General features: G+C 36.6%; 1 protein-coding gene across 3 annotated transcripts in view; it reads left to right on the top strand.

Moving 5' to 3' along the window:
- The window catches only part of PDE10A (phosphodiesterase 10A), a 335,868-nt gene that overhangs the window by 265,704 nt on the left and 51,478 nt on the right, over window positions 1–18,686 (top strand). For all 3 annotated transcript variants that reach the window (XM_024248249.3, XM_063725083.1, XM_063725084.1), the window contains 4 exons: window positions 6,072–6,214; window positions 7,273–7,356; window positions 9,730–9,880; window positions 14,070–14,225. In XM_024248249.3, the coding sequence (XP_024104017.3) occupies window positions 6,072–6,214; window positions 7,273–7,356; window positions 9,730–9,880; window positions 14,070–14,225 (534 nt within the window). The remainder of the gene's footprint in view (window positions 1–6,071; window positions 6,215–7,272; window positions 7,357–9,729; window positions 9,881–14,069; window positions 14,226–18,686) is intronic.

Genomic DNA, 18,686 nt, shown 5'->3' with positions numbered 1-18,686 from the left:
TACAGTAAATACTGAGTAAATCCTGTAGATTGTTCACTTTCCTAGCAGAATCTACGCTATCATCTCTAAAGTGGAAAGCAAGTGACATTCCGTTAAGGTATATGAGGAAAATGTGAAAACTTGGATCTTGATATGTTTTTGGGTAAATGATACTAAATAATTTTTTTATTGATTGTTAATACATGGATGGAGCTTTCAGAAAGTTCATGCACTAGAAGGTCATGTCTTGTCCAGGAAGCAGTCTCCTCTCACAGAGTGGGCCTTGTGCAGCTAGGAAAAGGTGACAGCAGTGTCCAGCCTACACTTCTAAACCTATCTACGTTCTTTCTCAACTTTACTAAGGAGGATTATTTTATCAATTGGAAAAAAAATCACAGTTATGCAGATGATTTCAAAATGTTCATGCGTTTTCGTTTGTGCTACCCACAGATTTGCTGTTTGCAGCAAAATACCTGGTACCGTTGTTCAGTTAATAAATTAGGTATACATGCTTCTTTCACAAAAAGACAAAGACTCCAAATGTGCTAACTTCTTTTAATGACAAATGAAAGTATTTAGAAGATATATTCAGAGAAATAACATTTAGTGTGAACCCTCAAGTTGCCAGTGACATTAACAGTTAATGAAAAAATAATTACTTTCCAAAGAAATTCATGCTATGAAGAGAGCACTTTGAAAACAGATCTTTGCCGGTATTTTCATTGCCATGTGACTTTTTTGCTGAAATTTATATGTCATGTATACAAGTTGTGACATCTATACCCTTAAAAAGACAGAGCAGAAACTTTTAAAATAGTTTCACCGAGGTTTATTGAGACACGATAACATACAACTGTTGAAAGTATACAACTTAGTATACACACATACCCATGAAACCATCAACATAATCAAGATAATAAATATAGCCCCTAGGAATCCCTTCCTTTTGACCCTTCTCATCTTCAGGTGACCACTGATTTGCTTTCTGTCACTCTAAATTACTTTGCATTTTCTAGAATTATTTTGTATAAAGGGAATTATATAATCTGTATTATTTGGCTTTTTTCACTTAACATAATTTTGTGATTCATTGGTGGTGTTGTGTATGTAAACAGTTAATTCCTCTTTATTACTTAGTAGTAGTTTATTGTATGGACATACCATAACTGATTTATTTACTTGTTGATAGATATTTGAGTGATTTCCAGTTTTTGGCTATTACACTAAAGCTACAACAAACAGTTGGTCTGTGTACAAGCCTTTAAGTGGCCATAGACTTTCATCTCGCTTGGGTAAAGATTTATGTGTGCAGTGGTGGGTAACATGGGAGGGGCCTGTAACTGTTTAAGAGACTGCCAAACTGTTTACCAAAGTGATTGTACTCTTTTACATTCTGTAAATCATGGTATGTGTTCCAGTTCTTCTACATTTGTCATCTGTACCCCATCTTTGGTGAAGTGTCTTCTCAAATCTCTTGTCCATCTTTTGTTTGTGGTTGTTTGTTTTCTTATTGATTTTTAGTAGCTCTTTATATATTCTGGATACAAGTCATTTTCATTTATCAGATAGATTATTTGTAAATATTTGCTCCCAGTCTTTGGCTTGTCTTTTCATTCTCTTAACGGTTTCTAAGAGCAAAAGTTTTAAACTCTGAAGAAGTCCAGTTGATCAATTTATCCTTTTATTATGATGTTTAACATTGTATTGAAGAAATACTTGCCTAACCTAGGATCATTAAGACATTTCTCCTCCGTTTTTTTTTTCTAGAAGTTTTATAGTTTTAGGTTCTATAGTTAAGTCTATATTCATTTTGAGTAAATATTTGTATATGGTACAAGGTAAGGGTCAAAGTTTTTATTTATTTATTTATGTATTGCTCTTGGATATTTGGTTGTTGCAGCACCACTTGCTGAATTGACTATCCTTTCCTTATGGCCTCGCCTTTGCAGCCTTACTGAAAATCAACTGACCGTGTGTGGTCCTTTCTCTGTATTTAGTTCTACTGATCTGTTTGTGCCCCTTGATGCCACTACTGCACTGCTTTAGCAATCCCATTACTGGGTATATACCCAAAGGATTATAAATCATGCTGCTACAAAGACACATGCACATGTATGTTTATTGCAGCACTATTCACAATAGCAAAGACTTGAAAACAAGCCAAATGTCCAAAAATGATAGACTGGATTAAGAAAGTGTGGCACATATACACCATGGAATACTATGCAGCCATAAAAAATGATGAGTTCATGTCCTTTGTAGGGACATGGATGAAGCTGGAAACCATCATTCTCAGCAAACTATCACAAGGACAAAAAAACCAAACACCGCATGTTCTCACTCATAGGTGGGAATTGAACAATGAGAACACATGGATACAGGAAGGGGAACATCACACACTGGGGCCTGTTGTGGGGTTGGGGGGCGGGGCAGGATAGCAATAGGAGATATACCTAATGTTAAATGATGAGTTAATGGGTGCAGCACACCAACATGGCACATGTATACATATGTAACAAACCTGCACGTTGTGCACATGTACCCTAAAACTTAAAGTATAATAAAAAAAAACTTTGTAATAAGTATTGGATTTAGGCAGTATGATTTCTTACCTTTATTCTTTGTTTTCAGAGTTATTTTGGCTATTCTAGGTCCTTTGAATTTCCATGTGAATTATAGAATCAGCTTTTAATTTCCTATAGAAAAGCCTACTGGGATTTTGATTGGGTTGATATATGAGTAGTTCAGTTCAAAGGGTGGTGTGAAATCTCTAACTATAATTGTGGATTTTCCTATTTGTCTGTTTTATTTGCAGTTCTGTCATTGTTTGCTTCGTGTATACCCAAACTATCTTATTAGGTAGTGTAATACTTAGGGTTGTTATATCCTTGTGATGATGACCTGACCCTTTTGTTATTTGAAATGATTTTCTTTATTCCTAGTAATAATCTTTGTTCTGAAATCAACCTGGCCTGTTATTATTAATAAAGTTGTAACTTTCTTTTGACAAGTATTAAATAGTGTATCTTTTCCATCATTTTAATTTTACTCTATGTCTTTATAGTTCAAGTAGAATTCTTGTAAGCAGTATATAGTTGGCCGATTATTCAATCTGACAGTCTTTGACTTCTAATCATGATGTTTAGACCATTCACATGTTATGTTTAGGTGTAAATCCACCATCTTGCCATTTGTTTTCTGTGTGTTTAATCTGTTCTTTATTCCCCCTTTCCTTCTCTCTACCTTTAAAATTGAATTTTAATGATTTTGTTTTATGAAGCAGGTTTTAACTGATACAAATCTTCTCCACAAAGAGTTTTCATTGATTTTGAACCCATTTTGATAATATATAAAAACGTGGCTGATTAGTTTGCAGGGTCAATTGATTGACATAAAGAAAAATGGAAATGCATTTGAATTTCAACCAAACATAGTAGTTAGGAAACAAAGATATAAGTGTAATGTTTAGGAACAGCCAATACAACCTTTTTTTTTTTTTTTTGAGAGAGAGTGTGTCTCACTCTATCGCCCAGGCTGAAGTGTAGTAGTGCCATCTCAGCTCACTGCAACCTCCACCTCTTGCCTCCCTGGTTCAAATGATTCTCATGCCTCAGCCTCCCCAGTAGCTAGGATTACAGGTGTGTGCCACTGTGCCTGGCTAATTTTTTTGTGTTTTTAGTAGAGACAGGGTTTCACCATGTTGGCCAGGCTAGTCTTGCTGCCTACCTCTGCCTCCCAAAGTGCTGGGATTACAGGCATTAGCCACAGCCGATACAACCTTTATTCCATTTGGATCGACATACTTCTTAAGGAATACTTTTCTCAAATAGTATAACTGAAAATCTAAATACTGAAATAAAGTGAACCATCCCTTAAATTATTATCTCCAAAAGTATTAAAGAAAGCATTTGATGATTAATAACATTTAAATATCATACTTTCATTTAAAAATATGTATTTTTTTAGTAAGAACAAAGACTTATTTAGTAAGTAAAATATTTAAAAATATACCCACTTAATTTTAATATTTTTGAGTTCTGTGTATATAAATAATACATGAACACAGTTTGTGTGCACGTAATTACTGTGTATTCGTTCATTGGATTTGCATTGCCACAATTTGTTTACTGATAAGGTTTTCACAATCAAACACTTTAGTAACCTCTAGACCAAGAGGACTTTGAGATCACCAAGAAGGAATCTAAATATTTTTAAATTATGAAATAAAGTATCTTTACTCTTGACCCATTTAGCTTCATTCATTCATTTTTTTTTTTTTTTTTTTTTTTGAGATGGAGTTTTACTGTTGTCGCCCAGGCTAGAGTGCAATGGCGCCATCTTGGCTCACTGCAATCGCCACCTCCCAGGTTCAAGCGATTCTCCTGTCTCAGCCTCCCAAGTAGCTGAGATACAGGCATGCACCCAGCTGATTTTTCTATTTTTTAGTAGAGGCAGAGTTTTGCCATGTTGGCCAGGCTGGTCTTGAACTCCTGACCTCAGATGATCCACCTACCTGGGTGTCCAAAAGTGCTGGGATTACAAGGGTGAGCGACCTTGCCCAGCCTTCATTTATATTTTTATGTAGACTGGACAGTCTTACCTATAGATGGTGAACTATCCTTTAGAAAATGTTATTATAGCATATGCTATAATGTTTAAAAATATTATTTAAATATTAAATATTTAAATAATTATATTAAATATTAAAATTAATTTAATTAAATATTTAACTGAAATTTTAATTGAATTAACATTTCATTAATATTAAATTAATTAAAAATTAATTTAATTTGAAATTAATTTAATTAATTAATTAATTAAAATTAAATTAATTTAATTTAAAATTAATTAATTAATCAAAATTACTTAATTAAAAATTAATTAATATTTAATTTAATTAAATATTAAACTTAATATTAAATATTAAAATATATTTAAATATTAAAAATAATATTTAGAAATGTTATAGCATATGCTATAATAACATTTTCTAAAGGATAGTTCACCATCTATAGGTAAGACTGTCCAGTCTACATAAAAATATAAATGATACACCTAATGCTAAATGACGAGATGATGGGTGCAGCGAACCGGCATGGCACATGTATACATGTGTAACTGGCCTGCACATCGTGCACATGTACCCTGGGGCTTAAAGTATAATAATAATAAAATAAAAATAGAAAATGTTATTTTAAAAATGCACAGTGTTACAAAAGCTACTCTAGCTTGTCACCACGTTTTCAGTATTAATTTACTTTAGACAGTTCCTAATTAATCTCACCTATTTAATAATTCACAAGTATAAATATTAACCCATTCCTTTGGTTCCACTGCATATTTTTGTTTTATCTCACATATTAATTTATAATTATTTGTAAAACATTTGCACACAGATACAGATACACAAGATTTCAACTTAACAGGATGGCAAAATGTACCTATCCATTTTCGATTAATGTAATTACCAATTTATATACTTACTCTATAGACACAGTCTATGACTGACGAATGCAAACATGTGTTACTCATTTGAGTTCGTTGCTGGAACACCAATAACACCCCAAATTCAGTCCTGTTAAGAATAGTAAAAATATATAATCAAGACTAAAAACCAGATAAGGTAATGATGATAAAACCTTCCCAAGGAAGTTGAATTTGATGTGCAGGTGAAATGCAGTAATTAAAGTTTTTGTTGTAACAGATTGAGAAATACCTTAGATCTTACGATGATCTTTAAAAGTACTAATATTCATTTTCTGATAAAAAATGAATGTGTTTAATTTTTTTAAAAAAATGCGGAAATACAGAGCATTTTAAAGAAGACAAATGCCAAGTAATCTCACTACCGAGAGATAATGTCTGATAAAAACTTTTAAAGCAGAGATATCATTTTAAAAAAAAATCGTTTCTTTTGAATCTGCAAAGTCATGTGTGCACATCCCAGTGCATATGGAAATGTGGATAATAATAAATCCACTTTGGTGTTAATTCCAGTTCTGATTCTTTAATACCAAATTCTGAACTTCAATGACAAAACAGTTTAAATATTCTTTTAATTTTGGGGTTTTTTTTTTGGATTTGCCTTCTAGATGTATCATAGAATTCGCCACTCAGAATGCATTTACCGGGTAACCATGGAAAAGCTGTCCTACCATAGCATTTGTACTTCAGAAGAGTGGCAAGGCCTCATGCAATTCACCCTTCCCGTGCGTCTCTGCAAAGAAATTGAATTGTAAGTATGTTGCTCTGTCAGTTTCTTCAGGAACCATTTTTAATTGAATTGAAGTTAAAGTGAGACAGATTATAGAATTAGAGTCACAATTATTGTACACATATTACATGTGGAGTTTCATGTGTTGCCATTTTCTCCTTCTGAAGTGATTCCAGATATTATGATAGGATTTGGAAATAAAGGCCAGATCTCATTACCTTAAAAAAGAAAATCTGAACTCAGTTTTGAAATGAGTTAACCTAAATGTTAGCACTTCTCATTAGTCTGTTGCATACTTTATACCGTTTAATATTTAACACTCAAAATGGCATTTAACATAAGATATCAAACAGTTCTCATTTCCATGTAAATTTAAACTTCCAAATTAAATTCAAGAATTTTGTCATAGTTTGACTCTCATACTGTATTTTTTAATCCTATGTTAATATATTTAAGTTACTAGAGGGTAGGGCCTATGATAATTTGTATGTTCATTGTAAGTGTAAGCCAACGCTATCTACATAGGAAACCTTCAGAAGTGACTTAGAGCTAATATTTGCCTTACAATTGAAATTATAGTATATATTATACCATACTGTTTATTCAAGTCTAATGTTGGTAACTAAATTAGCAAATGAAAAATAGGTAGTAACTTTGGTGTTTATATTAGTGAAATTGTTATCTCAGTTAAAATAGGAGATAGAACAGTTTCAACTCCAAAAATACTTCTGAAAAGGCTTTCTCCCCTTTTCTATGATTGTATATTTATCTAATATTTGTAATATACCTTTTTGTACTTTTTATTTCTCTTGACAACAAATGAAGCATCATTTTTAAACAGATTAATAGAAAATGAATCAATAACTCCAATACTGGACTAGATTTCTAAGGGAATATGTTGAATTTCTTCCTGGAAATCTTTCAGTGACAGAGCGATGTGGCTGAGAAGGCAGGAAAAAGGATGGCTGAGCTCGCGGTGTCTTTTTAGCTCCTTGGTACAAAAAAGTTAAATGATTTTCTTTACTTATTGTGTTTATTCTAATTACATTTAGTGATAAACTGCCCTTTTAAAATTTCAGATTCCACTTTGACATTGGTCCTTTTGAAAACATGTGGCCTGGAATTTTTGTCTACATGGTTCATCGGTCCTGTGGGACATCCTGGTATGAATGACTTTAAAAATTTACTTTTTGAAACATTGGGTGACATAACCTCTTCCTCCTTCTACATATATGCCTCACCACCATCTTTGTTTATAATTATCTTTAAATATTGCATATATAAATTACTTTTTTTCTAAATATCCCAATAAAAAAGGGCTGAGATTATTATACAAATACGTAGCCTTTTCAGATTCTCTGTAGGGGCTCTAGCAACATGGTTGTAGCCTGGTTAAAAAATCTAAAAAGCTTTCATAAAAACAGAGGCTAGAATTTCTTTTGGCTGTGTAACTGAAAGAGACAGGCGTTACTACTGACAAGAATTTTATACAGTTAACAAACATATGAAAAAAATATCATCATCACTGGCCATCAGAGAAATGCAAATCAAAACCACAGTGAGATACCATCTCACGCCAGTTAGAATGGCGATCATTACAGAGTCAGGAAACAACAGATGCTGGAGAGGATGTGGAGAAATAGGAATGCTTTTACACTGTTGGTGGGAATGTAAATTAGTTCAATCATTGTAGAAAACAGTATGGTGATTCCTCAAGGATCTAGAACTAGTAATACCATTTGACCCAGCAATCCCATTACTGGGTATATACCCAAAGGATTATAAATCATTCTACTATAAAGACATGTGCACACATATGTTTATTGTGGCACTGTTCATAATAGCAAAGACTTGGAACCAACCCAAATGCCTATCAGTGATAGACTGGATAAAGAAAATGTGGCACATACACACCATGGAATACTATGCAGCCATAAAAAAGGATGAGTTCATGTCCTTTGCAGGGACATGGATGAAGCTGGAAACCATCATTCTCAGCAAACTAACACAAGAACAGAAAACCAAACACGACATGTTCTCTCTCATAAGTGGGAGTTAAGCAATGAGAACATGTGCACACAGGGAGGGGAACAGCATACACTGGGGCCTGTTGGGGGATGGGAGGCTAAGGGAGGGATAGCATTAGGAGAAATAGCAAATGTAGATGAAGGGTTGATGGGTGCAGCAAGCCACCATGGCACGTGTATACCTGTGTAACAAACCTGCATGTTCTGCACATGGACCCCAGAACTTAAAGTATAATAATAATAATAAATGTTTAGAACAACATGTGTAAATTGAGCATCAACTTTCAACCTAACGTCATATATCTATTAGAATAGATTGAAAAGAAACATGTCTTCTTATTCAAAGTGTGATACTTTGTCAGTAATTTAATTATGGCACCATTTCATTACAAATCTTTTCCCCACCCACTTTGGCCTGTCCTAGAGGCCTTTCCTGACTTTATCTCTGATCTGTTACAGTGTAAACACACAATGTTTAAATGCAAGGAATAGTTTTCTTTTGCTCTTTTTTACTCATTTAGGAATTAAATGTCTTATAGAGCCTCTTAGTTTCTCTAGAACTGAATTGTCATTCTTCTTGAAGTCTGTGTCTTTTCTATCTGTGACTTTTTGTAAATTAGTGTTTCAAAAGGATAAGCATAGGATACCTAACTCCAGTTAAGTCTCAGAATGCAGTTGAGAGTTTGACCAGTTGGAATTCTTAAAATGCCATACCTTATACTTCAAAGACATTTGAAAATTTTCAGTGGAGAAAAACACAGGTTACATTTTTTTTTAAGTTTTTATGAATTCTTGACCTCCTTGGTATTTTAGAAAGCCTTGTTTTATATATGCTTTTGTTTTAAGCTGTCTGAAGTCTATTTTGAGAGTTCGTAGGGTCTTAAATAAGTACATAATATAAAAAATATAAAAATATAGTATAACAATATATGTAATAAAATATACATCATATTATTTTATACACTATGTCAGAATTTGGATATGTTCATTTGTGACTTAATAATTTGAGTGTATAATAAAACTTAATACTTTGGAATTACTTTGAAAGTATAATAACTCTAGAAAAGTCTCATGATATACATATTTGCAGATTGCAAGTCTGAATATTGTTTTTGGAAAATATTAGCTCAAAATACCCTTTAGCAAGATGGTGCTGTGTTGTCTTTGGAGCACTGTGGGGTTTAGGAAATGAACGTAAAACTAAAGAAGATCATGAGGGCTGGTGACGGGTGACTGTGTACTAATACTGATACTTTTTTTGCTGGCGGGACAGTTACTATATCACAACAGATAACCATAAAAGAGTTATTCTCTTACTTCTTTTTGGCTAGAGAACTGGAAAGGAACTGGTGAATGAGTGTCCAGTGCTCATGGATTCAGTCAGGGTGGAAAGCTTTAGAGTTGCAAATGTGTAAGGGTACAGACATATGTGTACCTAAACTAGGGAGTTCTCCTACAACATAGTGATTCTCTACTGGTTTCGGTCATAACAATTTCTTTTCCATGCAGCTTTGAGCTTGAAAAGTTGTGTCGTTTTATTATGTCTGTGAAGAAGAACTATCGGCGGGTTCCTTATCACAACTGGAAGCATGCGGTCACTGTAGCACACTGCATGTATGCCATACTTCAGAACAATCACACGCTTTTCACAGACCTTGAGGTGGGTGTGCACTCTTTACCGCTGTTTCTCGTAACCTCAGTGGATTTAATACTCTGTGTCGGGAGCACATTGATGACATGGATTTGTGACATCTTATTCCAAGACAAATTTTGGCTTAATAAATCAATAGCAGCCCATTTTTAGACTCCTGTACCCAAACATTTAGCATATTATTTTGTATAAGAAATGTAGATAAAATAAATTTTAACTTCATCAAAATATCCCCCAAGGAAATACTAATTTTGTAGTCTGTCTTCCCTGTTAAAGCTTAAATGTTCTGAAGGGATATAAACAGTGAATTTTATTCATTGCTTGTATGCCCTGGATAATGTAGACATATCCTGCCTATTTGAGAACGTAGAGCATTCAATACTGTGAAGACATAAGTGTTTTTGACCTCCTCTAGCATAAGGAAACGAAAGGATCTGAAATGTTTAATTAATTTGCCTGACTTTAAATGCCCAGAGTCAGTGACATATCCAGAGCTTTCAAAATCTCAGAGTTAGAATTGGAGATGGCCACTTCCGTTCATCAACCACAGTCAAAGTCCCTTACTTGAAAGCCAGGCTAAATGCTCAGTGACTCCTGGCCACAAAGGATGCTGATTCTACATTTGGACAATCCCGACTTTGAAGGATATCCCTGCCTCTGACCACACTGATTCCGGTAGTGTCTACTCACACCTTAGAGGGAGTCCTCCTTTCTCTCCTCTGTAAAAACTGGTATCATCTTTTAGGGGACCTATGACTGTCCAGAGAAAGGAGCTGTCATCTTTGTGATAAATAAATTGTGCTTTTCTCAAATTCACATTTAAATTAGAATCTAGTACTTGTGAAGGTCCATCCTATCCTTTTCCATCCTATTGGACCAAATTCACAATCTGAGTGGAAAACTCCAAAGATGCATTCTAGGAAAAAAACAGTAGCATTTTAAAGAAAGAATAAAAAATTATCCTCTAGTTTTTGTTGCTTTTTTAAAACAATCTTTAGTTCAAGTGGAGTTTAGCCAGATCAGTAATTTATTATTTATCACCTCCCCGCAAAAGATCCAGATGAAATCTCTCCTTTTTTCATGTTTGTCTTAACAAAGTCCTTTTCTATTGAACCCCATATTGTTGAGACTTTCAGCATTTTCTCCATTCTGTTCCTTTTAAGAAAGCAATTTCATTGTCTCGTTTTGCCATTTTGCCATACTTTGTGAGTTTAAGAACTATAGAAATTATACTTTCAAGTTGCATTGTAATTTATATTCAAAAAAATTGAAAATTTAACAATAAGTGAGAAAAACTTTGTTGATACATATTGACTCTCATTTAAGTTCCTAATTCATTTCTGGAATTGTATCATTACCTTTTCCCAAAACATCAGATCATTTTGGCTGAAAAATAATCCCCAAATGACATATGTAAATATTTAAAACATATTTTATAAAGAAGAAATTTAATCTCTAACAGAACTATTAGAAGTTATCATTTGATCTTGTTAAAGGGAAATGCTTAACAAGGGTGATTCTTGATACATTATTTTCAGATGTATGATTCTGGCACACCTTTAATAAAACTACTGAAAGTCACATCAATTTTAAAAATGAATTTAAAAACTGGAAAGATGATAACTTTTACGTATTGTGCAAGATTGTAAAACTCTTGAGATTTCTTATCAGGTACATCATGATGACACAGCAGCATAAAACATGGAAACCACCCCAAAACAAAATGATACTAACAACATAATTAATTCAGTTATCTTAAGAATGCCAGGCAAGTATGATTGTTAACATGATACTTCATGGGGTTAGGGGTTACTGGCGAGACTTCCCTTCCAATTATGTGGCAGGAAAAACCAGTTCGGCATTATCAGGATAAAGAAGCAGGCATCTCGCTGAAAATGTACCTGTGAGAACTTCTGCTGACTCCCATCGCAGCACCCCCATCTGTCCGCATCTGCCCTCAGCAGGCTCTGCCTTGCACACTTCCTTAAACCTTCACACTCCTCTCCAGAGCTGACCCTTCTGCTTTATCATATCTGTCGCCTCCACCTCTTTGAGAACACTGCCTACCAGTGCTTCCCACTCTTCTCTCTCCTCCATTATCATGCTTTCACCCCTTTTCTGGATCGTTGCCGTCTGCATGTACGCATGCAGTTTTTTACTTCCATCTTAGAATATGCTCCGATCTGCCGCTCTTCTCAGCTCCCTCCCTGTTACTTAGCTCTTCTTTGCAGTAAACCCCATGTAAGCATTACCCTATTGACTCTTTCAAAATCCTCTCCTCGCATTCTTTCTGAAAACAACTCTGATCAAGCTTCTGACCTTAACACCCCAGAAAATGCCCTGCTCCAGGTCACCAGTGATCCGCACCTTGCGAGATCCGAGGGTCAGTGCTCGGTGTCTTCAATTGAATCCCGGGACATTCGGCACTCTTGGTTTTCCTACGAATGCACCAGCTGTTCCTCCCTTGGGGTTTTTTGTTTGTTTGTTTTTGTTTTGTTGTTGTTGTTTTTTTCTTAATCCTTCTCTTTCCTCAGACGTAGACCATGCAGTCTTTCCCCCTTTTCAGGTACAATTTGTCTTTCAAAATAATAATTGTGATTGCGATTGTTATTAACACCTTGAGTCTCTTAATATTCTTTAAACACTTCAATCTTTTCAAGCAAAGTTTGGCATAACCTGAATTCCACTCAAAATCCCTTCATGAAAGAATAGAAGCTGTCATACGAAATGTGTTGTAATAGGATTTAACCTATAGAGTTCTTTCTTCCCTTCAATTTTTATCAAGTATTTAATTGCCCACTGGAGGATTTATTTTAGAATTGGGAGTACTTGAGAACTTAGACCTTGACCCTCCTCCGACCTCAAACTACAACCTTGGTGAGCTCAGCCAGTCCTGTGGCCTGAAACACCACGTGGGCACTGACAGTTTCATTTCTCTAGCAAAGGCCTAGCTAGCTCCGGGCCTTGGGGCTTCAGTAGCTGCTACCTGTCAAAACAAAATCTCCACTTGTCCAATCTCCACTTGACTATCAAGCAGACTCCTTCGCCTCAGTCTAAATATGAACTCCTGACCTCTCTCCTCAAACCCATTCCACCTGCAGTTCTTCCATAGCTGTAATGTAATCATTACAGCTTCTAAGGCCAAAACATTTGAGGTCATACTTGACCCCTCCTCATCTCCTTTCTTTTCACACTCTGACTGTCAAAAAATCCTGGTGGTTCTGCCTGCAAAACGCATCCAGACTTTCATCACCCCATAGAAGCTTTCATTGTTATTATCGTGGTCTAAAGCTCTATTACATTTTGCCTCAATTACTTTAGAAACCTCCTCACTGATGTCTCATCCTCCTGGAGTCTGTTTTCAACACAGTTGCCGGAATAATCTTGTAAATATATAAGCAAGATGGTAACACTGTTCTGCTAAAAACCGTGTAATAATAGTTCCCCAGATCACTGAGAATATAAGCCTTTTATGATGACTGCTTCCCCTGCCTTCGACCCCACTGGCCACCTTCCTGATCCTCCGAGTCTCAGGGCACACTCGCCTTCAAGTTTCTGTTGTTACTGCTCCCCTGCCGTGTGTGCTCTTCTCCCACACTGCGCTTGCCTCTCTCCTTACCCTGTTTCAGGTCTTTGCTCACACCTGGCCTTTTCATGAGGCGTGCCTGCCTAATTTATTTCATACTCAGCCTGACTTTCTCTAATTTCCTTTAGCCTGCTCTGCCTTTTTTTCTATATATTTGACATTTTTACATGCGATATGATTTACCTGTTATATTTATTGTTTATAATAGCAATAGCATTGTTAGAATTTAACATTGAATAGATTTTGCTGAAACTGACCTTTCTTTCCTCGTGCAGATTTGCTTTATCTGTAATTTTTTGGAACATTTGCTTTATACCTTTAAGTTGATACCTCCTGCACCTTTTCTTAGAGTTGAGAGAGAAACTCAAAAATAATTTGACTATCAGATTCCTAAGCAGGGAAACAAAGAAAGGGGCTACAAATGAGTTAGATTATCTGGAAATTTCAAAGATTCCTAAGGGTTTGCTCTATTTGTATGGGATTCTTTATGCCAGAATGCTGTATTTGTGCTATATTAATGCCAGAAAGTAATGCGACGTGAATGTAAGCGGTAAGTCTGCTCATGTGTGTTTCTGTGTTTTGAACATCTCTGCATCATATTATTTTTTAAAGCGCAAAGGACTGCTGATTGCGTGTCTGTGTCATGACCTGGACCACAGGGGCTTCAGTAACAGCTACCTGCAGAAGTTTGACCACCCTCTGGCAGCTCTCTACTCCACTTCCACCATGGAGCAGCACCACTTCTCCCAGACTGTGTCCATCCTCCAGGTGAGTCACCGCACACCGTCTCCCGCTTAGTCTGAAGGGCTGTCTGGGAGATAGGGATACTTCATAGGTGGAAAAGGAAGATCATTATGGCTTCCTTAAAAGCAACAGCTACTTTTTATTGTAGAACCTTATATTTATAGTCATCATTAAATAATAGTGTTTTTTGCATAAAGAATCCTTTACAAATAATTTGAATATATGTATTTTGCAATCACATTTGTTTTTTAAATATTATATCAGTAAGTACATGTAACCCTAAAGTGATACTTATTTTATATAGTTTAAATCAATTAATTATATAGATTATCATATTCTTGAACAAGAAGATATTGAACAGCAAATCTTAAAAGTTAGCTAAATATGAGGTTTTAAGTGCATTATAGCCTTTTTTTTTTACACTGTATGTTTTATTTATTTTATTGCCTTTAAGATGTTCTTGGTAATTGATGTAGACAATCACAGACATCACTTCAACATGGGATATATATGCTCCTTCTTTCTTAAATGATTTTTCTCAAACTCATCACGGTAGCTATTACATCATAGTGACTTGATTCCTATCACAAACAATTTTTAAAAATATAATCTGGGTTCGGCTTAAGTATAGTGGGCCCTATATTTTCCTCTCACTGTCAGCACCTCTGAGTAGGAAGAGAAATCCTTGTTAGGTCTTCCAATGATGTGTCTAAGGGAAAGAGTTTTGAGTTTTTAGGATGTCATAGCAAAATGCCAGCAGTGACTCTGCCAGTAACTGGCCATAGGCAAGTTGCGAAGCAGAAAAGCTTTTGCCACTCGGTGCAGTTTTTCTCTGTTGAATAGGCCAGGCCTCTTCTAAATGCTAGGATTTTTTTTTTTTCTCCCCTCAGTTTCCCAAAGGCTTCTCTTAGTGCCTCTTGGTTTGACTTAACTGTCCACGTGATTTGTAGTGCTGCATGCTCAGTCCTTTTTAAAACCCAGCAAAACTGACCTGTCCAGGTCTCATGTCCTCAGGCCTACGAAGGTAAATGATCACCTTACTTGATTGTGGGTGCTCTTTGAATTACCTGCTGGGTAGAAGTGAAAAGTATTTCAGATATGGAGCTATTGTAGTCGTTTTCAAGCCATCCCCAGTAGGTAGCTGATGTTGAGCTTGCTCATGGTTCAGTTTAGTCCTGAAAGCAACATGTAGTCATCATTCCTATCATTTGCTTGACACCAGCTCTTTCCTTTTTAAATGACATATGTTTACATAGATACATACATACCTGCATAACACAAGCATGCATAGGAATTTGTTTTTTGAGACGGAGTCTCGCTCTGTCGCGCAGACTGGAGTGTGGTGGTGCGATCTGGGCTCACTGCAAGTCCCGCCTCCCGGATTCACGCCATTCTCCTGCCTCAGCCTCCCGAGTAGCTGGGACTACAGGAGCCCACCACCATGCCTGGCTAATTTTTTTTGCATTTTTTTTTTAGTAGAGATGGGGTTTCGCTGTGTTATCCAGGATGGTCTCAATCTCTTGACCTTGTGATCCACCTGCCTCAGCCTCCCAAAGTGCTGGGATTACAGGCATGAGCCACCACGCCCGGCCGCATACATAGAAATTTAAGCAGGATAAAAGGCGTGTGTGTATATGTATGTGTACGTATATTTACACATATATGTAAAACATGCTTTTTGTAAAGGCGTGTGTGTATATGTGTACGTATATTTACACATATATGTAAACCATGCTTTTTGTAAATGGATGAACATTCTAAAACTTCATGACAGCTAATGTCTACTTTGACCTCACTCATCGTTGGAGACTATTTATTTGTCTAAGAAGAATAAACTCCAGAAACAACATTGGGATGACTTCACTTAAAAATAATTAGGAGTCACTGAATTAGCATCCCATGTCCTAAATGAATTCATGCATTTGACAGTACAACATTGCTAGCAATTTAATCACAGTTGAATTTTAACAGCCAATATAGAGTTTCTTTAGAAAGCCTGTATTAAATATAATAGGATTAGTTTTGAAGGAGGCCAGATTTTAAAGTTTATTGCCCCTGAGCAGAATAATAAATAAACCTTGTAATATAGCAGTCACATCAAGGCAGGTGGGGATGGGGAAGCTCCAGGTCCACCTAAGCCCTAGGAAGACTTTGCCCAGTTGCTGCCATCAAAAATGGATGTTTAGGATGGTTTGCCTCCATTCCGGCAAACCCTCAGCGATGTGGGGCTTGCAGATTACTTAAGGCAGTGTTCCTAAAAAAGATCAGAACTAGTAACAGGAGCTCATGGCAGTAAGTTAAGTTCAGACAGGTAAGCTGTTGGCATTCAAAAAGGTGTGGGAGAATAGGTTCAGATATTAGAGCTGGAATTTCAGTCATTGGTGAATTAATAATAATGACAAATTTGTTCTACTTAGAGAACATAAGGTACTAGATACACTGCAAAAACAGAAGCTGGGAATAAGAACTAGGGATTGCTGCAAATTCAGGTGAAAAGCACTACCAGTTTGAAAACAAATTTATATGTTCGATTGACCAAATCCCTTCAATTTGAGCTATGCCCAGAGAGAAATAATATTGAGGCCATAAACAGACAGCCCAATCTTCATGGACAGGAATATTCAGGAAAGAGTGTCTTCCTCTTCTGAAAATTTCTGTACGCTTGGCTGATTTTGCAGTAATCCTCATGATACTTCTCTGAGTGTTTTTTCGGATTCATCTAACTGGTCCCTGAAATTCAATTTAATAACAAACATACTTACTGAACACCTTCTATTTGCCAACACCTGTTTTAGGCACTGGGGATATAGTGATAAACAGAACAACCACAAATCCCTGTCTTCTGGAACTCACAGTCAGTGAGGAAGGCCTCAGTCCCCTGACTTCTGCCCTTATGTTGTTCTTCTCATTGGCCCACCACCTGGCACACCTGTGGCTCTGACAGTGGTGCCCTGAGGACTCTCATACCCATGTAATTCTGCCTAGTGCTCAATAGGACTTCTGCCCAAGCACTTGAACCCTGTATTCAGTATGGCCCGAATTGTGCTTGGTATTATACTTATTTAGGTGCCTTTTGTATGTTATATCTCTGTGGCGTCAATCTCATTGACCCAGGAATGCGGGCTGATGACCTTAGAGTCATCATTTTTCCCTTCTGTAGCTTTATCTTCCCATCCCTCCATCCTGTTACCGCCAAGTCCTGCTGATTTTATGTTTCATCAAAAGACACCTACAAGCTTGACTAAGATGCTATCCTTGGGTAACAGTTAAAAATTCCAACTTCCAGTCATTAAAATAAGAACAATATATAGTTTCATAATACGAATACCTGTGATACTTCTGTTTATCCACAAAAGACTTTTCCCGTTGCTCTGTTGATCTGCATTGCCACAAAGATGATTATGAGCATGGTACTGCTCATCCTCTGGCCACACAGACAGATACGACATAAGCAATTTTGTGTATAGTTCCCCATCAAGGCATCTTCACAGCTGTGTGTTGCATATGTGGCTGCTTATTGTAGTTTTGCCAACCTGAGTGCCAGCTTTCAGTATGGCTGCCAGTGGTATCTACTGGATAAGCGGGGCATTCAGAAGAGTACTGCTGGCTAACACAGTGACAACAGCAAGCAAGGAGAATAAGACAATAGACTTGAAAAGCTAACCTTCAATTGCTCCCCCCCTCTCTCTCCCTACACACACACACACACACACTCGCACATACACACACACGTTACTCATGGTAGGGAAAAGCAGGAAGTGTGTATTTGCTCACAGCTTGCCTTGACCTTGGTCACAGTGATAGGGATGCAGTAGATAATCCCATGTTGAGTGGGCAATGGGAAGAGATTAAGTCTTGAAGTCAGGGCAAATACAAGAGCATCTGCAGAGAGGGTCAGTCTGCATTCTCGTTTTTCCCTGAGCTTCCCATTGTGTCTTAATGCTGATCATCAGGATTGTTTTCATGGTGTTTGGGGCCCGTCGCTGTGTAGAGCTCATGGTGGATGTTTAGCAGAGAGGAAACTCACTTGAGTCTCTAGTAAATGGTAATCTGGCCCCTCTGACCCCTACAGCTCCCAAGTGGCAAGCACCATCCCTACTTGACATCCCAGTTTCAGCCTTCATCGTATTTTGTCTGTTTTTCCACCTTTTCCTCCTTATCCATCACTGTTTCTCCAAGTGTTTGTGTCCCAAATCCGTCCTCCAAGTATATGTCTGAATATGTTTTTCTCCTGTTTAAAAGTCATTAGTGGCTCTCCAGGGCCTCTGGAATAATTTCCTGTTTTTTCAGTGGATATACAAGTCTTTTATGAGTGGCCTCTGTCTGTTCCAGGACTACAGTATCTGCTCTGCTTCTGTAGTTTCAGACCGTATCTTCACTCTGTGCCATTGGCCGGGTTCTCTCTACGTGTAATTACCCCACACCCTTTCTGTGGCCGCCCACTCAGGCATGACCTCATCCAGTAAAATTCTTTGAATGTATCCC

This window comes from Pongo abelii, chromosome 5, assembly GCF_028885655.2.
Source record: "Pongo abelii isolate AG06213 chromosome 5, NHGRI_mPonAbe1-v2.0_pri, whole genome shotgun sequence".
NCBI classification, from domain to species: Eukaryota; Metazoa; Chordata; class Mammalia; order Primates; family Hominidae; genus Pongo; species Pongo abelii.
The sequence above is the reverse complement of the archived record's forward strand: the minus strand, read 5'-3'. Positions and strand labels throughout refer to the sequence as shown.